General features: G+C 47.9%; 1 protein-coding gene across 20 annotated transcripts in view; it reads right to left on the bottom strand.

Annotated features, from left to right (window-relative positions):
• The window catches only part of ank2b (ankyrin 2b, neuronal), a 512,663-nt gene that overhangs the window by 310,774 nt on the left and 177,328 nt on the right, over window positions 1-24,561 (bottom strand). For 15 of the 20 annotated variants that reach the window (XM_051929744.1, XM_051929746.1, XM_051929739.1 and 12 more), the window contains exon 1: window positions 2,671-2,924. The exons of 3 other annotated variants lie outside the window; for them this stretch is intronic. In XM_051929744.1, coding sequence (XP_051785704.1) covers window positions 2,671-2,805 — 135 coding nt within the window. In that variant the 5' untranslated portion in view covers window positions 2,806-2,924. Of the gene's footprint in view, window positions 1-2,670; window positions 2,926-24,561 lie in introns of those variants that run through there. 2 more of the 20 variants (XM_051929733.1, XM_051929736.1) reach the window with 1 other exon arrangement.

Here is a 24,561-nt window from a genome sequence, read left to right as displayed (position 1 = left end):
TTCTATTAAAATCCAAGCAGCAGAGACCTGAAGTGTCGACTCCAACTCCTCTTAATGACTGGCGTCTGCTCACAACATCAAAGCTGGCACATCTCTCTGACCCACGAGGACATCTGTTGTCCATTGACAGTGCTCATCTCACCAAAGCAGTGCAGGGCTCTTTGTACAGCTTTCCAGACTTATCCAGAATGGCAAATGTTTTAAAAAGGCGACGATTCGGCAGATGCCAGGGCCGCCAAAGCGCGGAGGTTTAACGTAATGTTGTAGAGTTGATGGGGCAGCTCCCTCGGGTCACAGACACCCAGAGCAGGTGCTGATGAGTTCCTCTCGTCCATCATAGCACAACGGGCTACACTCTTAGAAATGAAAGTGCCGAAGCAGATCTTCAGAGCAATGTCATAAAGGTTCCCAGATGAGCCGTCCATCGACATGAAGGTTCTGGAAAGGACCTTTGATTTATTTAGATCCATAACTAACAGGTGCCATAAACAGCCATGAATAGACGATAACAGATTTGTAAAATCCCAGGGGGTTCTGATTTTCTTGTTGCATACGAGAACACGGGATATGTTCAGGTCTTCCTCATCTTCACGTATCCTGGTGCAAATTAAACATCAGCGCTTTCTCCTTCTGTTAGAATTATTCATATGCAGAGAAGCCTTCGTGAAATTAAAGGGGTCAGCCATCTCACCTGGGTCCAGCCCAGCCCCTATTTGGATGAGAGACCACCTAAGAAAAGCTTGGCTTGCTGCTAGAAGAGGAGGAGATGTTGGTGAGGCCAGCAGGAGGCACTCACACGGTGATGTGACAGGGACACTGTCCTGAAAAAACAAAAATCTCTCTGTGCCCCTCAGATGAGATGTGAAATTGAGGTCCTGACTCTCTGGGGTCATAAAAGATCCCTGGGCATCTTTTGAAAAGATCAGGCTGTTCCCGATGTCCTGGTTAAATTGGCCACCATGATCTTCTCAGTTCTGTCCCCCATGTCTCTCGCCCCTTCACTACCTAACAGTTAACCTGTGGTGAACATACGGGTGCCAGAATGGCTGCCATCACATCACCCAGGTGGACTCTGCACATTGGTGGTGGCTGAAGTGGCTCCTCCACTGTCCACATAAAGCGCTTTGAGTAGCTAGAAAGGTGCTATATAAATATGAATACACTCATTTGTCAAGCAATGGAGCCACGAGGAAGCACACAACCCAGTAAAGTGCCATTACAGAACCAGGACTTTTAAGAGCGTACCCTGCCATGTCACAAGGTGGCAAACTATGGCTTCTCTGCAGATGTCGGGGTCACCTCCAGCATTTCTGCTACCCCAGGTGAAGCTGTGTCCTTTAACATATATAGTGATATATAGCGCCATGGAGTTTTAAAGGCATTGCTATATGTATACTACATTGAAGGGTGGGGTATGAGGCCCCCCATGGTCTTTTGAATAGATGTTAGTGTTGTGCCAGTCAGAGTGATTGTATGCCTGGCTCTGGTTAAAAAAAAATACCCCCACCCCCAAGATTTTGCTGCCCAAGGCAACTGCTTAATTGGCCTAAATGGTAGTGCCACCCCTGATCATGAAGACAGTAGTAGTGATTGGGTGGGCATCCACAGAAGGGATGCCAGCCCAGGGCCATCTTAAAATATGGGCACTGGCCGGGGGCCCCAGAAGCATAGGGGTCCATGATTTTTTTTACTACTTTTCCCAGGGGTCTATGATGCTGGTAAGACGGCTCTGGGTCGAACTCAGAAACCAGGGAACATTTTTTATCCATCTGGCTTTCCGGTGCTAAACTACAGAAAGGGTCCCTGGATGACATTCAGGTGAACAATTATGAGACAATGCGGGCACCAGAGACCACCTGCCACTCTACATAACGACACACTTTCCTGAATGCCACTTTCGGAGTAAGGACTGCGCACTAAGGGCACACTAAAGGTGGAGGAAAAGGTGCAGTCGATGCCACCGAAACGACCCCCCTTTCGGTCCACCTAACACGGCTTCTGCAGCCTTGCTCCCTTACCCGGGTGGGAGTTCCGAATTCGAAGTTACGCCCCGGTCGGGACACAATCATTTTCAATCCAAAGTCCCACGAGCGGGGTCGGGGAGCGGCGCGTGATCAGCCGGCTGAAGGCTGGACAGCTCCTCGGCGGGCACCGGCGTCAGGCACGGGGGACACTGAGCGCGGACTGAAGTCGAATCCAGCGTGTGGCGCGACTGTCGTCCCCCTTACGGATCTGGGGGGCTGCGGACTTCCTGAACGAATCCCCGACGTGTGCGCTGCATCTCGATGGGAAAACAGCGAAGCAGAAATGAGAGCGCGAGGGGGGCCACTTTACCGGGAAATGCAGTGCGGAGGAAACCGGGAGAGCTTCTTTTCAAAGATGAGGGGTGGAGGGTCCCTAAGATGACACGGACCCCGAGCGACTCCACTGCAGGGTGGCTGCACCCCCGCTCCGGTATGTTGGGCAAACAGGTGAATGGAGGGGCAAACTACTCGGGTTAAGAATGAGGAGCACACGAGGATGCGCGACGGGAGCGGAATGAAAAGCAGGCGAATGGAGACGACGTGCTCTCTGCGGTGCTGCTGGTCGTGAAGAAGATGAGGGGTTTCAAGGTGGGGGAGACGACGGCAGGCAGGCAGGCAGGGTGGTGGTGGTGGTGGGTTCTCATACCTTGCGTTTACGTTCGGCTCGCTCCCTGGAGCGCCTTCGCCGTTCTCGCACTTTTTCGTTCTCCTTCTCGTTTTTCAAGTCGAGGGCTGCCTCCAGCTCCCTCGCTTTTTTAATGTGTGAAGCGGCGTGAGCCATGGTCTTGCAGCAGTGAAGGACGAAGAGCAAAAACCTTCACGGATTTTGAGGAACGGGACCACGAGATTCCAGGTGACTTCTGGCCAAGGGCACTCACTGGCTCACAGCCAAAGAATCACAGGAGCAGCAGCCGCCCCCGCCGCCGCACGCCGACTCCCCGCAAAAACTCAGAAGACTAAAGATCTGGCCGGAGATCCCATCGCCGGAGTCGAGGAGGGCGGGGCGGTGAGGCGGAGGGCGGGGCCTGAGCCCGCTGAGGCAGGTAAGCAGAAGCACTGCGGAGATAGCAGAGGTGCAAGGCAAAGCCTGAGATTTGGAAAGTAGGGGCCGTTAAAGAAAGAAAAAATAAAAGAAGAACCCAAAAAAGCAAACATTCCTAAGTCGGAATCATCAATAATAAAGAAAAAAATAGATCAAATAATACGGGGGGGTTGGGTGTACACGCGAAAGGGGGTGCCTTTGGGAGTCGTACGTCTACAACGAGGAAGATGCCACACACAGAAAAAAATAGGGGGAGCAGTGGAGGGAGGAGGAAGAGGAGGAGAAGATGAAGAAGACATGAGAGACGAGAAGACAGCAGCGAGAGGGAGGGATGGTGCAGTCTGACTTAATGACTCGCTGCTGCTGCTGCTCACGCCTGCCTGCCTGCCTGCTTGTACCACAACACAGCAACTACGGAGAGACAAACGACACCTGCGAGCAGCGATGGCGCAAATCACTCAGAGAGCAGCGCCTCTGGGGAGACCACCCGTCGCCCCCTCTCGTTTCAGTTTTATCGAAACCTCCCACGTGATTTTACACGAGCAAGTTTCCACATTCATGTCTGGCTACTGGTAAACTGGAGCCTGAGGCGGCGGAGCGGCGATTACCAGCAGGCTGAGCCCGGTGCTGACCGGACTGGCGGAGAGCTCAACCTTCACGAGGGACACTCGAGAAATCGCGCAGGAGGCGACAACATGAATGAAGAGCACTGGCGACCACTACCGGCTGGAATGTCGCGGTGCGGGATTACAAATTCAGAAGAAAAAAAAAAGCAAATGTATATACAGGTACAGTAGTAGTACAGGAGGAAATTGTCACATACACGACTGGTCAACACACAACTTGTCACCACACGCGTGAGGCACGACAAAGATGTGCCCGTTTGGAGATCTGCTTTGTTTTATAGTCATAGCACTAAACTCTTAATAAAACTTCCTTTATTCTCACAGAACAGGTGTACAGTTTGGGTCGATTGGTTTTCAACTGATAGATAGATAGATAGATAGATAGATAGATAGATAGATAGATAGATAGATAGATAGATAGATATTAGTATAATTGGCAGGATCAGATCGATAGATAGATATTTTAGCGTAGTTGGCAGGATCAGATAGATTAAATATTGACCAATATGAAAAGCACTATATAAGAGATCGATCTATATAAAGACACTAGATAAAAGGTAATGTGACCCCCAGCAAGCCCACTTGTTGTGTTAGCATGTACCTTATTCTTTATATAGACGTGCCATGAAGATGGCAGGGCTGACAGGAGTCAGCGCCTCATGGAGTGTTCAGATCTTTTTGTGTAACCTCTTGACCTGCTGTCACATGCTGTCCACATTACTTGGGGGGGGGGGGGGGGCATGGAGTCCAAATATTATATAGCACCTTTCATAGGGAGCACTATTACAAAGCAAAGCTTGCACTTCACTAATGTAAAACATACAACTTTATATTATATAGCGCCTTTCAATCTGAGCACTATTACAAAGCATTGCTGCATGTTAAGCTCAGAATTACTTAATCCAAGTCAGGCTGGCAGGTGCTCTTGATACAACTGAGAGGTCACCCCCAGGTGGGAAGCCAGTCCATTTCAGCACACTGCCATATATAATGACATTTTAGCCTAAAACGAGTTCCATGTAAGAACCCCACAGAGAAACAAGGAGAACATGCAAGCACCACTCAGACAAGAGACACGCAGGGGATTTGACTCAAAGAAGCGGTATCCACATCCATGAGCCGGTGCCAGTAACGCTGTGCAACCCATTCTGCAAGCAGCTCGTTGTCATCTACATAGTGTGCAAAAGTAATTGCCCCCCTGCCTATCCTACTTTTGTCCATTTCACACAATGACTGGCCTCCAACCTTCAGGCTAAATGTACTATTAGGTGACAAAGGGCAGCTCTGGTCACCTGCTTATAATTTCTATGGACAGAATTTCTAGCCACAGTGAAGAGGTGAAAGAGGTCCAGTTTGGTAACCTCAGGATAGCAGCTCCATTTTTTGCAGGTGATGGTCTGAGGTCATATGCTTCTCAGCTGGAAACGGGTGGAGTGTCCTCTCCAGATTGGGCAGGAGTTGCGCCACAGGCTGGGGACTTCAAGCATCTTGGGGTCTAATTCTCAACTGAAGGAGGAAGGGACCGAGAGATCGACAGGTGGTTTGCAGTGGTGTCCACTAGTTATGTAGGCATTGTACTGGTCAGTCAGGGTGGGCCAAAAGGCAAAGTCCAATGATTTCACCAGTCGATTTATACTTAAATGGCCACAAGCTTTGTGTAGTGACTGGAAGAACTTAGCTGTAGATACAAGTGGCAGAAGTGGGCTTCCTTCACAAACTGTCTGGGCTCAGCCTTAGAGAGAAGGTGAAAGGCACTGAGTAGAGCTGCTGCTCCTCCACATTGAAACAAGCCAATCGAGGAGGAGGAGGAGGCTCGGGCATCTGAGTTAGGTGCCATCTGGACATGGAGCTGTTTCGGGCACATCTGGAGACCTCTAGGCAGACGCTGGACATACTGGATTGATTCTGTCTCTCAGATGGCCTGGGAACATCTCAGGATCTCCCTGGCAGGGAAAAGGGACATCTGGCCACATTTGCTAAGACAGCTGAAACTGGATAAGCGGCAGAAAATGGATGGACGGAATGTTAATATTAGATATCAGGCAGAGGGTCGACAGATGACACAAGACAAATGGCAGCAGAGGGCGGAGCGATTCACCTTCTTGAACCTGTGCTCGGTCACCAAATCTCTAATGGGTCCATCAAGACATCTGCGCCCACCCGGTCATGTCTGACTCCATCTTATCATCCAGGGAACCCTACCAAGCCAAAGCCACCTGGCTTAAAGAGCAAAGCTGGAATGATTCAAAAAGCAAAGGACAAAAATAACACCAGACACGCATCACGTCACCCGCGGGAAAATCAATGAGCCAATCGATGAAGACGACGGATGGCCTTGCGAATTCCATCAAGCGTCCTCGGCAGAGCAGGAAAAGTCCAACTAATGCTGGCCAATCACCCCCCCCCACCCCACCAAAAAAAAAAAATGCACTTAAGTGGAGACCGCCGCCAGGATGTGGAGGGAGACAGCGAGCCGAAGAGCTTAACGAAAAACTGGGGGTTTGCAAACCCCATCAACCATATCAGAGTGCAGCAGGGCTGATGCCACCCGCCCAGCGATTTATGAAAACTGTGGAAGTGCATATAATCATCATCATCATCATTTACGTTTCTATAGCGCCGCTCTCACTGCTCAGATCACTACACATAAGAGTGAGGGGGTCACTTCATACATCACTAATATTCAGTGCCCACCTGGATGATGTGATGGCAGCCATTTTGCGCCAGTATGCCCACCACACATTAGCTATTAGGAAGTCAATGGATGAGCGAGACGGTTAGTCAATCAGAAACATGGGATGACTAGGGGGAGCAGAGTGACCAGGCCATGGTGGGCAGTTTAGCTCGGACATCAGGATACACCCTGCTCTTCATTATCTTTAATGACCACAGGGAGTCAGGACGTTGATTTGACATCTCATCTCACAGGTGCCACCAACTCTTACAGCCCAGTGTCCCTGTCACTGCCTTGTGGCATTGGGATCCACCCAGAGACCACAGGGTAAGTGCCCCCCCGTTGGCTTCTCCAGCGTCCTCTTCCAGCAGCAACCCAAGCTTTTTCCTAGATGGTCTCCCATCCAAGTCGTGGCTGGGCCTGAACCTGCTTATCTGCAGGTGGGTGGCCTGCTCTGAAGTGTGGGTGGGATGGCTACTGGTCTGTACCTTGTGTCCCACCACAGTAAGGAGTTGCCAGTGTGCTTCGTTGGGTTGTCCTTTCTGTTGTCATCATGTCAATGGGCACACTCTAAGGGGACACCTGTAGTGGTCCACCAACAAACCCAGTCCTTTGGATTGGTTTATGACGCAAAGCCTAATTGAGCTGCAGATGAAGACATTATGGCTACACCTGGACCACTTTGCCACAATATACCCCTCTATTTCCTGGCTGGTCTGGAAACACCTCAGTATCCCCCTGAAAGAGTTGTGAGGAGGTGGTGGAGGAAAAGCACATCTGGGTCAGGGCCACCTTAATAATAATAGATGTATTTATATAGCGCCTTTGTCATGCCCATTACCAGCCTCATAGGCTGCCAGGCAAAGTTGTGTGCTGGGATCCCAGTTTTAATAGCAAAACAGAAACACTGTGGACCCCAGTGCTGCTGGAGACCCCAGCCATGCCCATTGTGCCCATACGTTAAGATGGTCCTGAATTTTCTGGATACGTTTGCTTAAACTGTTGCCACTGTGACTCTGACTTGGACCACTGGTAGAACATCGATGGATGGATGGATGCAATGGTAATATCAGATGTCAGGAGGGGGGTGAACACTTTTTCACAGCACAACTACCTTAACGTCAATGGCAGATGACAGCAGGGGGCAGTGCAGTTCACCATCTTGGACCTGTGCTACCTTAAAAAGCCCCCCGTATGTTCAGTGTAGACAGACCTTTATGGAAGGTGTGATTGGGCATCAAGGGGGTGGGAGTAGATGAGGGAACCGTCAACAGCCCATGGAGTTCCAGGGGGTCTTCAGAATGCATTTAGGGGTCTGTGGTTGTACCGTCTTTACTTTGATGGAGACACGTTGGTAATGAAGAAGAAGAAGGACAGGATGGCTACGGTGAAGAACGCCCACCAAATTCTGAGCAGCAGCTCCTGAGGCCACCACTCATACAGTGCCTTCAGAAGTTCTTCGGACCCCTCACATTGGTCACGTTCTGTGATGCTACAGTCTTGTGTTAAAATCCTTTCAATTTAACACCCCAGAATGATGAAGCGGAGATAGGAGTTTAGACATTTTTGTAAATATATAAAAAAAAAATTAATAAATAAAAATGTATTTAAAATAAAAAAAATTAATAAAATATTAAAAATATATACATATATATAAAAAAAATATGCCACTGGCACAAGGGTTCAGACCCTCGGCCATCGACACTTGAAGTTTGGCTCAAGTCTATTGGTCAGAATTCCGATGCTTCCACAATTTCTTTGGCGCCTACCTGTGGTCAATTCCATGGTTTTGGCTGATTAGGAAAGGCGCACAGCGGATTATTGAGGGTCCTGCAGGGGAAGAAAAACCAAACCATGAGGTTCAAGGAGCTGCCAGCGGAGCTCAGAGACTAGATTGTGTGGAGGCAAAGATCTGGAGGAGGTTGCAGCATTGAAGGTTTTCAAGAACTCAGTGGTCTTCTCAAATGGAAGACGTTCAGAACAAGCACAACTAGCCACCCAACCAGACTGGGCGGGCAATGGAGGGAGAGGGGCTATGGGTTAGAGAGGCGGCCAAAGAATCTTGATGGTCAGTCTGCCTGAGCTCCGGAGAACTTGTGTGGTGATGGCAGAAACTTCCAGAAGGACTTCCATCATCATTGCCACATTCCACCGACTTGCGCTTTATGACAAAAGTGGCCAAACTGAAGCCTCTGCTCAGTACAAGGCACACACAGGCCAACTTGGCACCTAAAGGACCTGTGACTGTCTGGTCTGGTGAAAGTGAGATTGGCATCACATCTGGAGGGCACCGGGCACCACTCGTCACCTGCGCACACTAATGCCATTCCAGTGGTGTAGTGTGGTGGCATCAGCATACTGGGAGACTCAGGGAAAGCCGGATGGAGCAAAGTCCAGAGACGTCTCTTGTGAAGACCACCTTAGAGCGTTCAGGACCTCTGGTCACAAAGACAGCGCAGGAGTGGCTTTGGGACAACTCAGCAAAATGTCCTTGAGTGGCCCAGATTTGAACCCAACTGAACGTCTTTGGAGAGACCCTCAAGAAAGACACCCACCAGTGGTCTCCATCCCAGCTGGCAGAGGTTGAGGGGACCTGTAGACAAAAATGGCAGAAAACCCCCCAAATCCAGGAGGGTCAAGTTTGTGGCGCCAAACCCAAGAAGCCTCCAATCTGTAATGGCCACCACCATGAAGAACCGAGGGACGGGTCTCAATCCTTGTCTCAGTGGGGATATTTCAGTTTTTGATTTCTGATAAATCTGGAAAATTCCCAAACTCCTGTTTTCGTCATTCTGGGGGTCTTGAGTGTTGGTTGACGATGGAAAAAAAGTAAATTGAAACGACTTTAGCACAAAATGTGACCAAAGCGAGGGGTCTCAAGACCCTGTGAAGGCCCGTAAGTCACGTGTGAGCGTTGGCCTCGGGAGCTGCTGGTCGGATTTTGGTGGATGTTCTCCTCGTTGCTGCCGTCCCGTCCTTCCAGTTTTCTTTCTTTATGTAACCAACTGCAACACAGAAAGCGTCTCCATTAAGACATCCAAAGACCGCGAGAAGATCATCGGCTCATGCGTCTGTCATTATTAACAGTAAGAAGACCTGAAAGTAACGACATGTCAGTACGACACAATGACGGGGTTCAACCTGAAAATCCTGTGATGTGTGCGGCAGGCTGCTGGAGATGTTCTGCCGGTCCATAGTAGCCTGTGTGGCGCTCGACGCTGCGGCCTCCTGGGGAAGAGACTTGAGCTCAAAAGACGCACGACGCTGGAAGAAACTTCTGCAACATCACGGGGTCTCACCTGGACACGCTGGGAGCTCTTGTGGAGAAGAAGACGGTGGCAACATGAAAACTTGAAAAATGTCCTCCAGGTGGCGCTCTCTCTCTCTCTTGGAGCACAGACAGTGAGGTAAGAGGCGCCTCTGGGGCTCCCAATTCTCAATTCAGTATGTCCTCCTGATGTACAACTTAAGTCCATTTTGAAATTTCTGGCCAATGGACATGATTGATTGATCGAATGATTGATTGATTGATTGGCCGTATTATTTGTCCTGTGACTCTGCAGCCTTGTTTTTTATGTTTCTGTCACTGTATTCATTTACGTTTCTCCTCAGGGTTAATAAAAGTTTATCGTCGTAGTTTTCTAGAAGTTCAGAGCACTGTCCCGATGTGCCATTAACGTGCTCTGCCCGGCGCTACTCTTAGTGCACGAGGGACCCTTTGTGTTTACCAAGAGGGTCAGATACAGGACTTCATAAGCCGCTTCACCTTCGTGACCCTTGTCACGCACGCGCGTCTAGGGGGCCGCGGAAAGACCCGATGAGCAGCGTACAACAGTCTGCCAGGGGATGGAGACGGGGCACTAACCTTTCTTTTTCTTATTCCCGCAGAAAGCCAGACGCAGCACTGCCTTAAACGCTCTCAAGATGCCGTTTAATCCACCCGTAACCACTTCCGCATTTCCATCCCTTCCTCTGACCTGACCTGATGACATCACCTACCCATAAAACACCTCGGTTCCTCCCAGCATTCCAGTCACCAGTTTCCAGTCCCACCTTATTTAAGTTCCCCTCTGCGAAGGGATGATGTTCTTGGTTGGACGCACGTTTGCGAGAATAATTAATTTGATTTATAGTTTTGACAGTATACGGGGCTGGAAACCCCAACCCTTTATGCGTGTCTTGACTTTTATTTACACTGGCGTAGTCGAGACTGGGTATCCGCCAGCTCCTGCTCGGTGGCGGCTTGTTTCTGCTGCAGGGCATGCAGCTGGTTCGCCAGGTTGGTCAATACACTATTAAGGTCCTGTCCTTTGCTCATTTTCCGGACTTCTGTATCCTGCCGACTACGCCAGTGTAAATAAAAGTCAAGACACGCATAAAGGGTTGGGGTTTCCGGCCCCGTATACTGTCAAAACTATAAATCAAATTAATTATTCTCGCAAACGTGCGTCCAACCAAGAACATCATCCCTTCGCAGAGGGGAACTTAAATAAGGTGGGACTGGAAACTGGTGACTGGAATGCTGGGAGGAACCGAGGTGTTTTATGGGTAGGTGATGTCATCAGGTCAGGTCAGAGGAAGGGATGGAAGTGCAGAAGTGGTTACGGGTGGATTAAACGGCATCTTGAGAGCGTTTAAGGCGGTACTGCATCTGGCTTTCTGCGGGAATAAGAAAAAGAAAGGTTAGTGCCCCGTCTCCATCCCCTGGCAGACTGTTGTACGCTGCTCATCGGGTCTTACCGCGGCCCCCTAGACGCGCGTGCGTGACACCCTCGTAAAACAAACCGTTCAGCTTAAGATCGATGATCTTAGCGTTTGGGCAAACTCAACTATCGTCAGTCAGGAATTCTTAGCCAAGAAAGAGAAGCCAGCAGCTGCTGGGGACGCCCGCAGGAGAAGCCGCCCAGTGGAGGAATGTAGCCCACTGGCAAAGTGAACACGTCCACCGGTGACACGCCAGCAATGTCGGGCACTTGAGGGGTGTGTTGGTCTGAATAGGATGAGCTCAACGTCTCTGTGGTGCTGAGTAGCCAAGAAAACGGAGGAAAATATGGAAAACGTGAATTGGGAGAGTTGGGTGGGAGTAACAAGAGGGACAATGAAAGGTGAAATAGACACAGCAATCTGTCTCGTATATAGTGCCTTTCACATCCAGCCAGCTATTTAATCTATCTGTTTTTATAGTGCCCTTCAAATCTTTCGATTGCATATAGTGCCTTTCATACTCATCTATCTATAATAAAAATTATAATAATAATTCATTACATTTAATTTATAAGGCACCTTTCACAGTTGTTGGTTACATTTAGCTCTGTTAACCTATCACTACCTATTAAATAGTGCCTTCCAAATCTGTTTCATAGTATCTTCCACATCTAGTACCTTTCAAACAGATCTATTATATATAGCGCCTTTCACATCACTCCTCCCATTATATAGTGCCTTTCAAATATGTCTGCTTCATAGTGCATTCAATATCTGTCTATTGCCTATAGTGCATTTCCCATATATCTATATATTATATAGTGCCTTTACATCTGTCCACCTATTATATAGTACCTTTCTAATCTGCCCATTGCATATAGTGCCTTTCATAGAGATTTATTTTATAGAGAGTTCCACATCTGGTAGATAGAGATCCTTTAACATCTAGCTACCTATCATATTGTGCCTTTCAAATCTATATATTTTTCTTTCTGTGTCATAGTAGCTTCATACCTGTTATATATAGTGCCTTTCATATGGATCTATGTATTATATAGTGCCTTTCAAACTTATCCACCCTTTATATAGTACCTTTCAAAGCTATCTGTTTCCTAGTGCTTTCCACACGTGACTATTGTATATAATGCATTTTTCTTATCAGTTTATTATAGAGCGTCTTTCATGTCGAGCTACATATTATATGGCACAGTGGCCCTCGTCTGTGTGGAGTCCATACGTTCTGTTCATGGAAACGCGTATTTTCTTCCATATCACCAAAATGGAGTGTGTTCGGCGATTATTATTATTATTATTATTATTATTATTATTAACGATTCCGTGGGCGCCTGTGGCTGCCCTGCTGCACGTAAGGCTGCGCATATAAACGCTGAGATGAACGACTGCTGGGACATGGCGCTTCTGCGGCGATCTACAGGCGCCATCTAGTGGCAAAATGCGGAAATGCCACATAAATCAGAATTACTGTAAAACAGGTCAAGTCAAGTTGGGGAGCCTGCACTGGTACAGCGCGTTGCTGCACCCACTACACGTCGGAACAGCTCGGGATCCCGGTTGGCAACCACCCAGGCAGACACGCAGTCCAGTCCCACCCTCCGGAAATGACCCTCTATCTGCCGCAGCCAGGTGTTACATGGGTAATCCCTTGGCCTGGGTCAGCCACTCGGGTCCCCAACAATTAGGATCTTATGAGCTGGATCACCCTGCCACATGGCTGTAGTGCCGTAACTGACGCTCCCTCACAATGCAGGTCATGTGCCTCATTCGGGACTCCATGAGCAACACAAAGTCAAACCAACGGGACCCAAGGATTTTCCGGAGAGACACACATGAAGGAGTCCAGTCTTCATCTCAGGTCACCGGATAGCATCCATGTCTCACAATATATATATATATATATATATATATAGCAAGACAGGAAGCGCCAGGACTCTAAAGACTTGAACCTTCGTCCTTTTGCTGAGATATTGGGAGTGCCACACACCCCTTTCCAGCGACCTCATAACCCCCATGCTCTCCCAATCCATCTACTGACTTCATAGGAGGAGTCACCAGAGACATGAATGTCACTGCCCAGGTAAGTAAACCTCTCAATGACGAGGTTGACACTCTCTCCGTAGACAGACACACTGCTGATGGCCGTGCCCAGGAGGTCATTAAAGGCCTGGCTCTTTGGTTTTTATCAGGACCCTTGCAAGCCCAGACACTCAGACCCCTCACTCAGTCTCTCGAGACCCCCAATCAGAGCCTCCATTGACTCTGCGAAGATCACAGCATCATCAGCAAAGTCAAGATCTGTGAACCTTTCTTCACCAACAGATGCCCCACAGCCACTGGACCCCACGACCTTGCCCAACATCCAGTCCATGCCAGCACTGAACAGAGTAGGAGCAGAACACACCGCTGATGGACCCCAGAATCAACTGGGAAAAACGCAGAGGTCCTGCCTCCACTCTGCACAGCACTCCCAGTACCAGTGGACAGGCCGGCCATGATATCCAGCAACCTCGAGGGATCCCGCGAATCCTCAGGATGTCCCACAGGGCAACTCGATCAACTGAGTCGAAATCAACAAAGGCTGCAAAGAAACTCTGCCGATATTTACATTTGCGCTCCATGAGAACCCTCAGTGCCAGGATGCGGTCGATGGTCAACTTCTTAGGCATAAAACCAGACCGCTCCGGTCACTGGTAGGTGAGCAAGTGATCACGGATCCTGTTGAGGACGACCCTAGTGAGGACCTTACCCGGTACCGAGAGCAGTGTTATCCCCCTGTAGTTGTCCCAGCCCACGTGATCAACCTTTCCTTTCCAGATAGGGACGACAAGTCCCGTTTTCCAGTCAGTTGGGATGATGCCAGTCTCCCAAATGGAAGGAGAACAGCCTGACCACCAGCCTGGAGAAGTTCACCCCAGGATACCACAGATCCCTACAGCCTTCCCCAGAGCTGGTTCACCACCTGTGCCATCTCAGTGAGATTGGGGGGGTCACAGCTAATTGGAGGATCAGCCTCAAGAACTGCAGACCCAGAGATATCCAACGTCTGACCCGGAGGTTCAGCTTTGACCAGCCAGCCCAGCGGGGTCATCCGTAAGGACCGTTATATCAGCTGCCCTGACTGCGACTCTCCGAATTAAAACAAGTCACGGAAATAAATCATCTGCAGCGGGCGGTGCCACTCGGACCCCGGTTTGGTGGGTGGGCTCGATGGCAGACACGCAGAGAGTGCTTCAGGACCCCCTACTACAGCAAGCATTACATCGGTGAAGTTGTAAAGATCTCCTCAAATCATTCAGAGTTGACTTAAAACTCTAAACGGACATCGAAGCCTAAAAGCAAAACCCGCCTCCTCGTGTTCAGAATCTGACAAGAAGCAGTCCAAGTTACTCATAACCGGCACTCACTCCGACCTTCTGGTCCGAGGGCTGCTCCTGCCTTGCGCCCGATGTTGCTGGGATCGGCCCCAGCTGTACTCTGCTGAGGAGAACAGGTTTGGAAACCGAATCGAGGGATGTTGTCACATCATTAACGTCATCTCTGGCCGCAGGACTGCCTGACACGTCTGCCTTTCTGGGTAAGCTCGGCGAGATCGGCTCACCGGGCCCTTTTCAAAAATCGGTAATCGCGTCTCGCAGATTCTGCAGGTTTTGTTTCTTTCCTTGTTGCGCGGACATCCGCCACGTGACAGAAAGCGTGAAATGTTCAGAGTTGAATAGAATTGCAAGTCAGTGACCACATGCAGGCGGCCAAGGACCCCCCAGCTCTTTCAGAAGTCCATGTAGGACCCTGGCGCTGCTCCTATACCTTGCGCACGAGGATTGGCTGCAGCTGCCCCACGACCTCGTCCCGGTTATTCCTGGATGGATTTCTCTTTATAGGTTGCCATGGTGATACACAGTCCGGCGCTACACTGCCCCACAGTCCCAGGGGAATCGGACTCTTGTCGCTGTGTAGGTCACACGTCCACGTTCTCTCCTCTGTCACTGTCGCCGGTACTGGACGTCCGAGACTCTGGGAGGAAGTACTGTGGTCAAAAGTTTATTTTATCGAAAAACAGTTTGGGCCCTGATGTGTGTGTGTGTGTGTGTGTGTGTGTGTGTGTGTTCACACAGCGATGGGCCGGCGTTCATAACAGGTGTAAGCGGGTGTTAAGAGTCCGCTACTCTCCTTACTAGAATTCGGCGTCGGTTCTTCTTGGCTTGCGGGCGACCTCGGTAGCGCAGCCGACTGAGTCTTCGATGTGTGGAAAGGCACAAAGAGATGGCCACCCCAGGTTTGTGGACTATTTGCCAGTTATATTTATTTCTTTAATAATATAACAGTGGAAATACCGCATTAAGTACACCACAACACTTCTCTTTTCTTTCTCTCAATCTCTCAACCCCACCCACCAAATTTCTCCTCCCTTAAACAATCTCTCAATTAACTTTATTGGAATTTCCTGACCGGGCGGCACGGTGGCGCAGCAGTAGTGCTGCTGCTTCGCAATTAGGAGACCTGGGTTGGCACCCTGCCCGGGATTAGTTCCTGTGTTGGCTGTGATTGGCTCCAGCAGACCCCCGTGACCCTGTGTTTGGATTCAGCGGGTCGGGAAATGGATGGATGGAATTTCCTGACATGAACCCCGCTGCTTACACGGGGACTGTTCCTGCCTCGCTCCCGATGAGCCTCCTGCTCAGGAAAGGCGCGTTTAGAAAATGGACGGATTGATGGAAAGTTGAAGCACTTTGAATATTTTGATTTTCTTCATCAACCCGACAATTTTTAAAATTACGGTCACGGTGGTTTACAGAGACCGCCGCGCCGCTCTTTGCACAGATGGCACATTCAGCCTTAAGACGCGGACACGCGCGTGCGACTTTGCAGTCATTTCAATGGCTGTTTGGGGGTCTGTTTGGGGGGGTGACTATGTGATGTGTAAAAGAAGAGAATACAGATTTCAAAATCTACAAGTTGAACTGACGTCTCTCAAGATGAATTTGAAACACTAAACTGGAATTTATGTATTTGAGAGCGCTGATCGGTTTGGCGACATGCAAGCAAAATTGCCTTAGGTAGGAAGGACTGAATTATTCTATTTATCGATTATCAACATATTTATATCAGCTGCGGCCAAAAAAATAAAAATAAAAAAATAAAAATCCATCCATCCATCCATCCATTTTCCAACCCGCTGAATCCGAACACAGGGTCACGGGGGTCTGCTGGAGCCAATCCCAGCCAACACAGGGCACAAGGCAGGGAACCAATCCTGGGCAGGGTGCCAACCCACCGCAGAAAAATAAAAATAAATTCTTTAATAGAGATTTATTTTAGTAACTTTGTACATTCAAAATGACCCGCCCCCCTCTTCCAGACCACGCCCCTTTTACAGAACTCCGCCCATGATTTTTAGTTTCCCCAACAAATCAAATGATGTGCAGGGTGGGTGATTTGGTGACTTCAAGTGGCCCCTCCTGTGTGTGTCACTGTGTGCCTTACTCCCGTTGCCCCTTGGAATGGGGTCACCCACCCTCCTCCACCCCACGCAGGGTCCTCTTCATATATGGTGGCTCCGAGGCTCGGGATCTGCACTGGCAATCGGAAGGTTGCCGGTGTTCTAATGAAACATTCTACCCATCGAAATGATCTACTTAGTGATACTACGCATGCGCACACCAAAATTACGCAACTTTTCTCGAAGCTTACCAACTGCTTGTCGATCTGTCCTACCTAGTGTTGAAGTTTGAGGTGAGTGTTACTGTATTTCAGTAATATGTATGCTTTTCTTAGCCTTACTACATTAATGCATTTATTACAGTTTACTGCACAGGTATTTTTAACTGATGACATGGTATAACGTTATAAGTTTAATGCTACGACTTACAATAAACGGATGGGTGTAACATATACGGTGTATATACCATTCATGCCAAGTAATCTGTTGCTTTTGTTGACATAGTGTGTAATAAATAAACTGTTAACGCCACACTTTTTTCATTGAGGTCCAAAATTCACACTACAACAAAGCACTCGCCATTTCTACTCATGTATGGGAGAGAAGCAGTGTTCCCCTCAGAGGTTCCAGTTGACTTGCCGGTGAGTGTTTACTTACAGCTCTGTGTGTAAATTTATATTATTATATATTATGAATAATGAATTATTTTGTCAGAAGACGCAAATATTAGCATACTAGCAATACAATAATTGAAAGGAAATTAAATATTGAGTGAAGATTATTTTCTTATTTTGAATAACAGCAGTATGTTACACCTAACACTACTATTGCTTTTTCAAAATACTGAAAATTAATCAAATGACTGATGTTAAAGCTTGTATACTAATGAGAACAACTGTGATTATAGACAATGCAGAAGATTATTACTTGGTTTGTTCCAAGGTGGAAGATGATCCCAACAAAAGCACAATTGAAATGGTAACAATATCTCAACATGTACCATCCGCAATAATATAATATCCTACTATGCTCATTTTCACTCTTCATCATTTTGTTCTTGGGGTCTAGTAATATAACTTAACAAGTAAAATATTAACTGCTTCTACACCTGCTTGGCCGCATCGGAAGAAATAGTTCATTGAATCAGTCACTATTATTACTGTTTCCATGTTCAGACTAATCGTTATGTTTTATTTTTCAGGTGCAGGGTGATATGTGCAGTCGCTGGGCACATTCTGAATGTGCAAAATACAATGAAAAAATTGAAATAGCATATGTTTGTAAAAAAATGTATAGATAAATAAGTATTGTTCTTTGGTCTTTGTTGTTGGAGTGTTTTATTGTTCACAAATGTATGTAAATTAAAGCCTTTCTATTCTTCCTATGATGTGCTATTGTTTTATTTGAAATGCCCTCAAATAAGGTGCTTTATGGACCTTAAAAGTTTCACTTAATATATTCAATAGAAAATATTACACATATTTTATAATGTTGCATGTAATCCATCCATCCATTTTCCAACCCGCTGAATCCAAACACAGGGTCACGGGGGTCTGCTGGAGCCAATCCCAGGAAACACAGGGCACAAGGCAGGAAACAATCCTGGGCAGGGCGCCAACCCACCGCAGGACACACACAAACACACACAAACACCAAGCACACACCAGGGCCAATTTAGAAGCACCAATCCACCTAACCTGCATGTCTTTGGACTGTGGGAGGAAACCCACGCAGACACGGGGAGAACATGCAAACTCCACGCAGGGAGGACCCGGGAAGCGAACCACAGGACCCCAGGTCTCCCAACTGCGAGGCAGCAGCGCTACCCACTGCGCCACCCGCATGTAATACAGTTGTTGTTTATGTTGTTATACTATGCTGTATATAATGTGTCAGCTTTGCAGTATATTTTAGTCCTTGGAAATGTGTTACTGATGTACCCATATGCATTATGAAGGTAGGATGTTTCGATAAGGTAGCACCAATCGATAGATACATCTGTCGAAATAAACTACGGTAGGATACTTCGACAAAGTAGGACAAATTGTCAGAACACCGGTTCGAATCCCGTAAATGCCGATAGGGACTCTGCTCTGTTGGGAATGCCCTTAACCTGCAGTTGCTAAGCACTTTGAGTTGTGAGAAAAGCGCTATATAAATGTAAAGAATTATTATGGGCACAATGGGCACCGGCCTGGCAGCGTAGGGGCCCACGAAATTTCTGATGCCTACGTACGTTTCTGTTGTGCTGTATTACTTTGCCCGGGGGGCTATGATGCTGGTAAGACGGCACTGCGACCCCTGAATATGATTAAGCAGATTTTAAAAATGTTATGTGGTCCGAATGGAAGACGCTGTAAACTGCCGAGAAGAAATTCTTTCCTTTTCATTGATGCGTCGCTACCGAACACAACCACTAGGTGGCAGCAATCTACCGCACTTAAAGTCTTCACGTCTCGAGTTTTTTTAATAAATCTTTATTGACAAGATTATTAGTGTAAAATGTCTGAAAAAATCTAAGAAAATGGATTACAAGCTTTGTACACATGTTGTTTGGGGGATTTTGTAAATTGTATACACAAATAATGTGAAAAGGTTAAAATCAATTAAAATAAATAGAGATTTAAGGCTTTGAAGTTGAGTTTTTTGCATTAGTATTTTTTATTCCTTCCAATGTATTAACATTCATTCATTCATTAACTCATTCACTGCACTACTTATCCGAGACAAGCTAGCGGGGCAGCAGTCTTATCAATGAGGGCCACACTTGCCCACCCATACTGCGGGATCCCAAGGCGTCCAGTACACATAATCCTACCAGCAGGACCCGGGTCCTCCTCGGGGGGTCTTCCCGCTCGTGTCCATAAAACCTCCGCTTGGGGGCATTCGTATCAGATGCATGAAACCCCTCAAGTGGCGTCTGTAATTGCGGAGGGTCAGTGGGTCCACTGCGAGACCCCCTCTTTGCCTCCCACCCAGTCTCTACGGCTGTATGTGCTCATGTGAAATGGTGTCGAGTTAATGACTCTCTTGGACCGGAGAGTCGCCAGTCCAACGTAGAGCTCAGCCTCGTGACCCCAACTGAAAGTGTCCGGCCACTGCTCTCCGGCCTTCCGTTTATTTGGCTTCTCCATGACGGCCATTTAAAGACACAGGAGTGTCAGACGGAGTGCTGCAGCCCACCGTCTCTGTGATGCTGAACGATTCAGTTAACCTGCCTGTGCTCACCGTAAGGTGCTTTATAAGGAGAACAACATCATCCAGATGATCCCACGTTTTTTATTTTTTAATGCTCAGATATGGAGCTCAAACCTGCAGCCTGAGCCTTACATTTCTACCACCTTAGCTAGCAGACCAGACTCCTGACAGGGCGCTATATACAACCACAAGGGGCTCCACCCCTTGGGGCGGAGTGGTGGCTCTGAGGCTAAGGATCTGCACTGGTATCTCGAAGGTTGCCGGTTCGAATCCCCGTCAGTGCCAAAAGAGATCCTACTCTGCTGGGCCCTTGAGCAAGGCCCTTAACCTGTAATTGCTCCAGGGGGCGCTGTGCAATGGGTGAACCTGCGCTCTGACCCCAAGGGGTATGCGAAAAAACTAACAAACACTGTTGTAAGTCGCTCTGGATACGAGCGTCCGCTAAATGATGTAAATGTAAACCACAAGATGATCACTTAAATCCCCGGATGAGCCTGACTGAGTCAGTTTGCTCCAAACAGAGAGAGAGAAGTAAAAAGCTGTATTGTAATGAGCCTGAAAGGCGCTATATAAAATTAAAGGCCCACACATCCAGTGTCTCTATCAATGGATGAACTCAGGTGTACTGAACTGGTATTTCCACTTGAAGGAGTTAAACGGATCGCCGTGTCGTGAGAATTAGAGGAAGCACATTTGAGAATAGCGGAGTGTGCATTCCCGGCTTTGGCCAGCAGATGGCAGCGCAGGGCTACCGTCCTCAGCTCGGTTGATCCACTAAACGTACAAATCCCGGGAGGCGCTCACATTTCACGGTAAACACTTTTACGAGTAAACTGAGCTTCTAAACCCGAGATAGACTTGCATGTGACGTACACGTGAGAAGGACGTAAAAGAACAAAACGCGACATTACAAGACTGTCATTTTCATTGTCCTCAATGACAGGAAGCCGGGCTTTTTCAGTTTGTTTATGGATCATAAAATAAAAGAAACGAAGAACGTCAGCCAAGCGGCCTTAAAGCTCTGCACTCAGTGACATCGCTACACACAAGGAGGAGAAGCGGTCTGAACAATTTAATCCAAAAAAAAAATCCATATAAGGCAGTCATCCCGAGGGCTTTTCATTTTACATGGAATTCAAATCAGCCCTTCGTGCCCCCCCAAGTAAAAGTGGGCAAGCTGTCTGACACTGAGAAGATACCAAGAGCATTGAATCCCACAGCTCTTTAAGGAGGCACTCAACGGTAAGGACCGGACATGGCGACCGTGAAGATCTGACATCTGATCGCCAGCCCAGCTCTCATATTTGACTGCTTGTGTTCCTTCTCCAGACTCCGTGCTGCACTTCTGATGGCAAATGGCGTATTCTAACATTTATACAGCAAAAGAAAGAAAGAAAGAAAGAAAGAAAGAAAGAAAGAAAGGTTCCAGTTCAAATCGATTGCCACCACGTTCCTCGTGTGTACGGAGCACCGTGAAATTCTTACTTTCCAGAATGACCGTAATGACTTCAGGATGGCCACTGAAAATATGAACAAAATGGAAAAAAAATAAGGAAAAAATAAACGGAGTTGGAATTTGTCCTCATATTTTACATACTGGTAACTGTGAGGAGTGGAAGAATTGGGTGACTCAGGAACAGACCTGATGAATGGAAGGCGCTGAAGTGGAAAAGATGAAAAAACAAAATACGGGGGACCCACCCCCTTGGGTCTCATCAGCCAGACGAGCTGCACGGACTAAATGACCTGCACCCGTTTGTCAAACGTCTTAAGCGAAAACCTCCGGATGTCTATCAGCCAGGATGGATGTTACTGGGCATCTGAAGGAAGATAATTTAATATCAGATAAACAACATCAATGCAGTCTACTATATAGCGCCTTTCATGGTGAACAACCTGTTGAGCACTTGATTTGCATTTAAAACAAAGCACACATTTCAGCCGTACAGTACGCTTACTCTCCCGTTTTTAAAGAGAATGGTGGTGTTCGGACTAAGGACCTGCACCCTAAACCTAATCTCCACCACTGACTCACTGTGACTGTGCGACCTTCCTCAAATCCCTTAAGCCTACCTGTGCATCACCTCAAACATTTTCCAACTGATCCACAATCACATTTGGAGCCTCATGATAAAGCGAGAAGACGCGTGAGTAACACGTGAACAAACGCTTGAGCACACCACCTGCTGGTCCATTTTTGAAAATGACTTAAGATTGGTGGTGGCACGGTGGCGCAGTGGGTAGCGCTGCTGCCTCACAGTTAGGAGACCCGGGTTCGCTTCCCATGTCCTCCCTGCTTGAATGTTCTCCCCGTGTCTGCCTGAGTTTCCTCTGGGTGGTCAGGTTTCCTCCCACAGTCCAAAGACATGCTGGTGTGTGCTTGGTGTGTGTGTGTGTGCGCCCTGCGGTGGGCTGGCACCCTGCCCAGGGTTTGTTTCCTGCCTTGCGCCCTGTGCTGGCTGGGATTGGCTCTGGCAGACCCCTGTGACCCTGTAGTTAAGATATAGCAGGTTGGATGCTGGATGGATGGACTTAAGATTGGCACCACTTTACCAACACCCAGCCCCGCCCCAAACATCAAGCCCTGCCCTAAATACATGGCTCCGCCCCAACCCCATTCTCCAGGCAGCAGCAAGGCTTACTTTGAAAGACTGACAATTGGAGCAGGTGTTAATTGGTGGTGTTAGCGGGGGTCGGGGGGGGGGGGGGCACTTAACAATTATATCAGACTCGGCCTTCATTTATGTGGAAATTTGCTGTCATTGTGGATTCAGAGGATAAAAAATGGCAGTAAGAGACTTTCTTCTTATGTGCAAATTGTAGTAACTTTTTGATTTTTCTTGTAAATCGGGGCTTATTAATACAATTCCTTTATTTTGCCAGTAGGGGGTCTGATGAGCTCCGTGTCACCCAATCACATTATCACTCAGACAGGTGGTCCACAAACTTTGGAGCACAAGTTTGAAAGCACCTTCTTGTTCCCTTTATCTCAGTGGGTGAGCCGTCGCTTTTCTGACCCACAGATGGCATCTGTTGGCATGCTAGGACTTTGGGGAGGGGGGGGGGGGGATAAGACTCTTGTAAAATAAATGTCATCTTCTTGCTTTTTATAAAGTGCTCTGTGTATACATTGATGCTCACTTTGATGCAAGTCAACCCATATTTTATATATGGAAATGTTGTGATGCCAACAGGGCATCACCTAGAGCGGCATTTAGTAAGAACACGTGCATCAAAAGCTTAGTCTCAGTTATGCAAACAATGCATGCAAATTAGTAGACGTCAAAGAATCGTGACAGAGCGCCGACTGCACTCCAGGAAAGTCTTGTGGAAAAAAATAAGAAACGAATGGAATGAAAAGGGAAATGCCAGCAGTGAGTCATTTAATGCCATGCCTGGCAAGTGTGCTCCAATGCAGGGCATCATGTTTTCGTTAATACATTGAGATCTTGTGCAAGAAAGGAACAGCGTCCTTCGGATGGCGGTGACGGTTTCAAAATTCTCAATGGTCACATCCATTACCGCATATGCTGATGATGATGATGATGATGATGTAAGGCACTATACACACTGGGAACACATTAGAGTGACATTGGGGGAAGGGTATTATTGTGTGATCCAAGTGACCAAAATCCTGGCCAACCCAGTAAAGGTGCCCACTTGGACTCACTGATGTGGTGTTGAGAATTTAAGGACTCGTGCCATGTGTGCCAAAGAGGGTTCATGTGACTGCATGCCATCCGTCTGTGGCCACGTCCCATTGTTTTATTGTGATTTTTTTTTTGATTGGTGGATACAGTTAGTCATTGAAATGATGAGTTTACTAATCCCATTTCCCATGTGAACCCCACAATATTTAACCTTTGGGGGTCCATAGCAAGGGACGCTACATGCTGCTGAGACCAACATTGTACCCCTGGAAGGATTTAACTCTGAACCTCTGAGTACCCTAACAGTGCCCGAGACCACCCTTACACTCAATGGCTGAACTGTTCCTAACAGGCACTGTCTACCATCAATGGCTGGAGAGTTAAATGAGACTCAATCTGAGTGACCATTAGGATTATTCAGATGCCACTTTAGAGTGACTAAATGGTGCCCGAGACCACCCTTACTCTAAATGCTCCCCACGGCATGGGCTGAACCATTCCTACGAAAGACTGGCTACCTTTCTAAACTGATACACCGAACTGGGACTGGCGACCCTCAAAGGGTGGAGTGTATGGGAGTGAAAACTTTGGGCTTTCTAGAGTTTGTTCATTGAGATTTTCCATCCATCCATCCATTTTCCAACCCGCTGAATCCAAACAGGGTCACGGGGGTCTGCTGGAGCCAATCCCAGCCAACACAGGGCACAAGGCAGGGAACCAATCCCGGGCAGGGTGCCAACCCACCGCAGTCATTGAGATTTTAATTTCTTTTAATTACTCTAACAGATGCTAACAGTGGGACGTTGTGACAAAGTAGAGTCAAGCGACTTAGCACCAGCATTCAAAGCCTTGAAGACAACGGCCGTCTTCCTTCCCTGATCTGAAGTAAAGCACAAGCAGAGTGGCCACTGTGCCTCTCCACATCTGTCACATAAATGTCACCAATCGAGACCCACCACTTGGTGACATGTCTCTGCTAGTCCTGTGTGTCACCAGAGGTTGCCAGCTGGAGTGCGAGATGTTGGGCTGCAGGTTCTCATCATAACATTGCATTCTTAAAGCTGCTGAATTGAATTCATGGGGCGAGGGGGGCTGGAAGCATGGGGCAGAATGGTGGGAAGCAGTCCTGGATGGGGACATCAGCCCATCAGAAGACCCCCACACAGAGCTACGTTGACATGACCAATC

The sequence above is a fragment of the Erpetoichthys calabaricus genome, chromosome 7, assembly GCF_900747795.2.
Source record: "Erpetoichthys calabaricus chromosome 7, fErpCal1.3, whole genome shotgun sequence".
NCBI lineage: Eukaryota > Metazoa > Chordata > Cladistia > Polypteriformes > Polypteridae > Erpetoichthys > Erpetoichthys calabaricus.
Note: the sequence above shows the minus strand (reverse complement) of the source record. Positions and strands in the feature narration are given on the sequence as shown.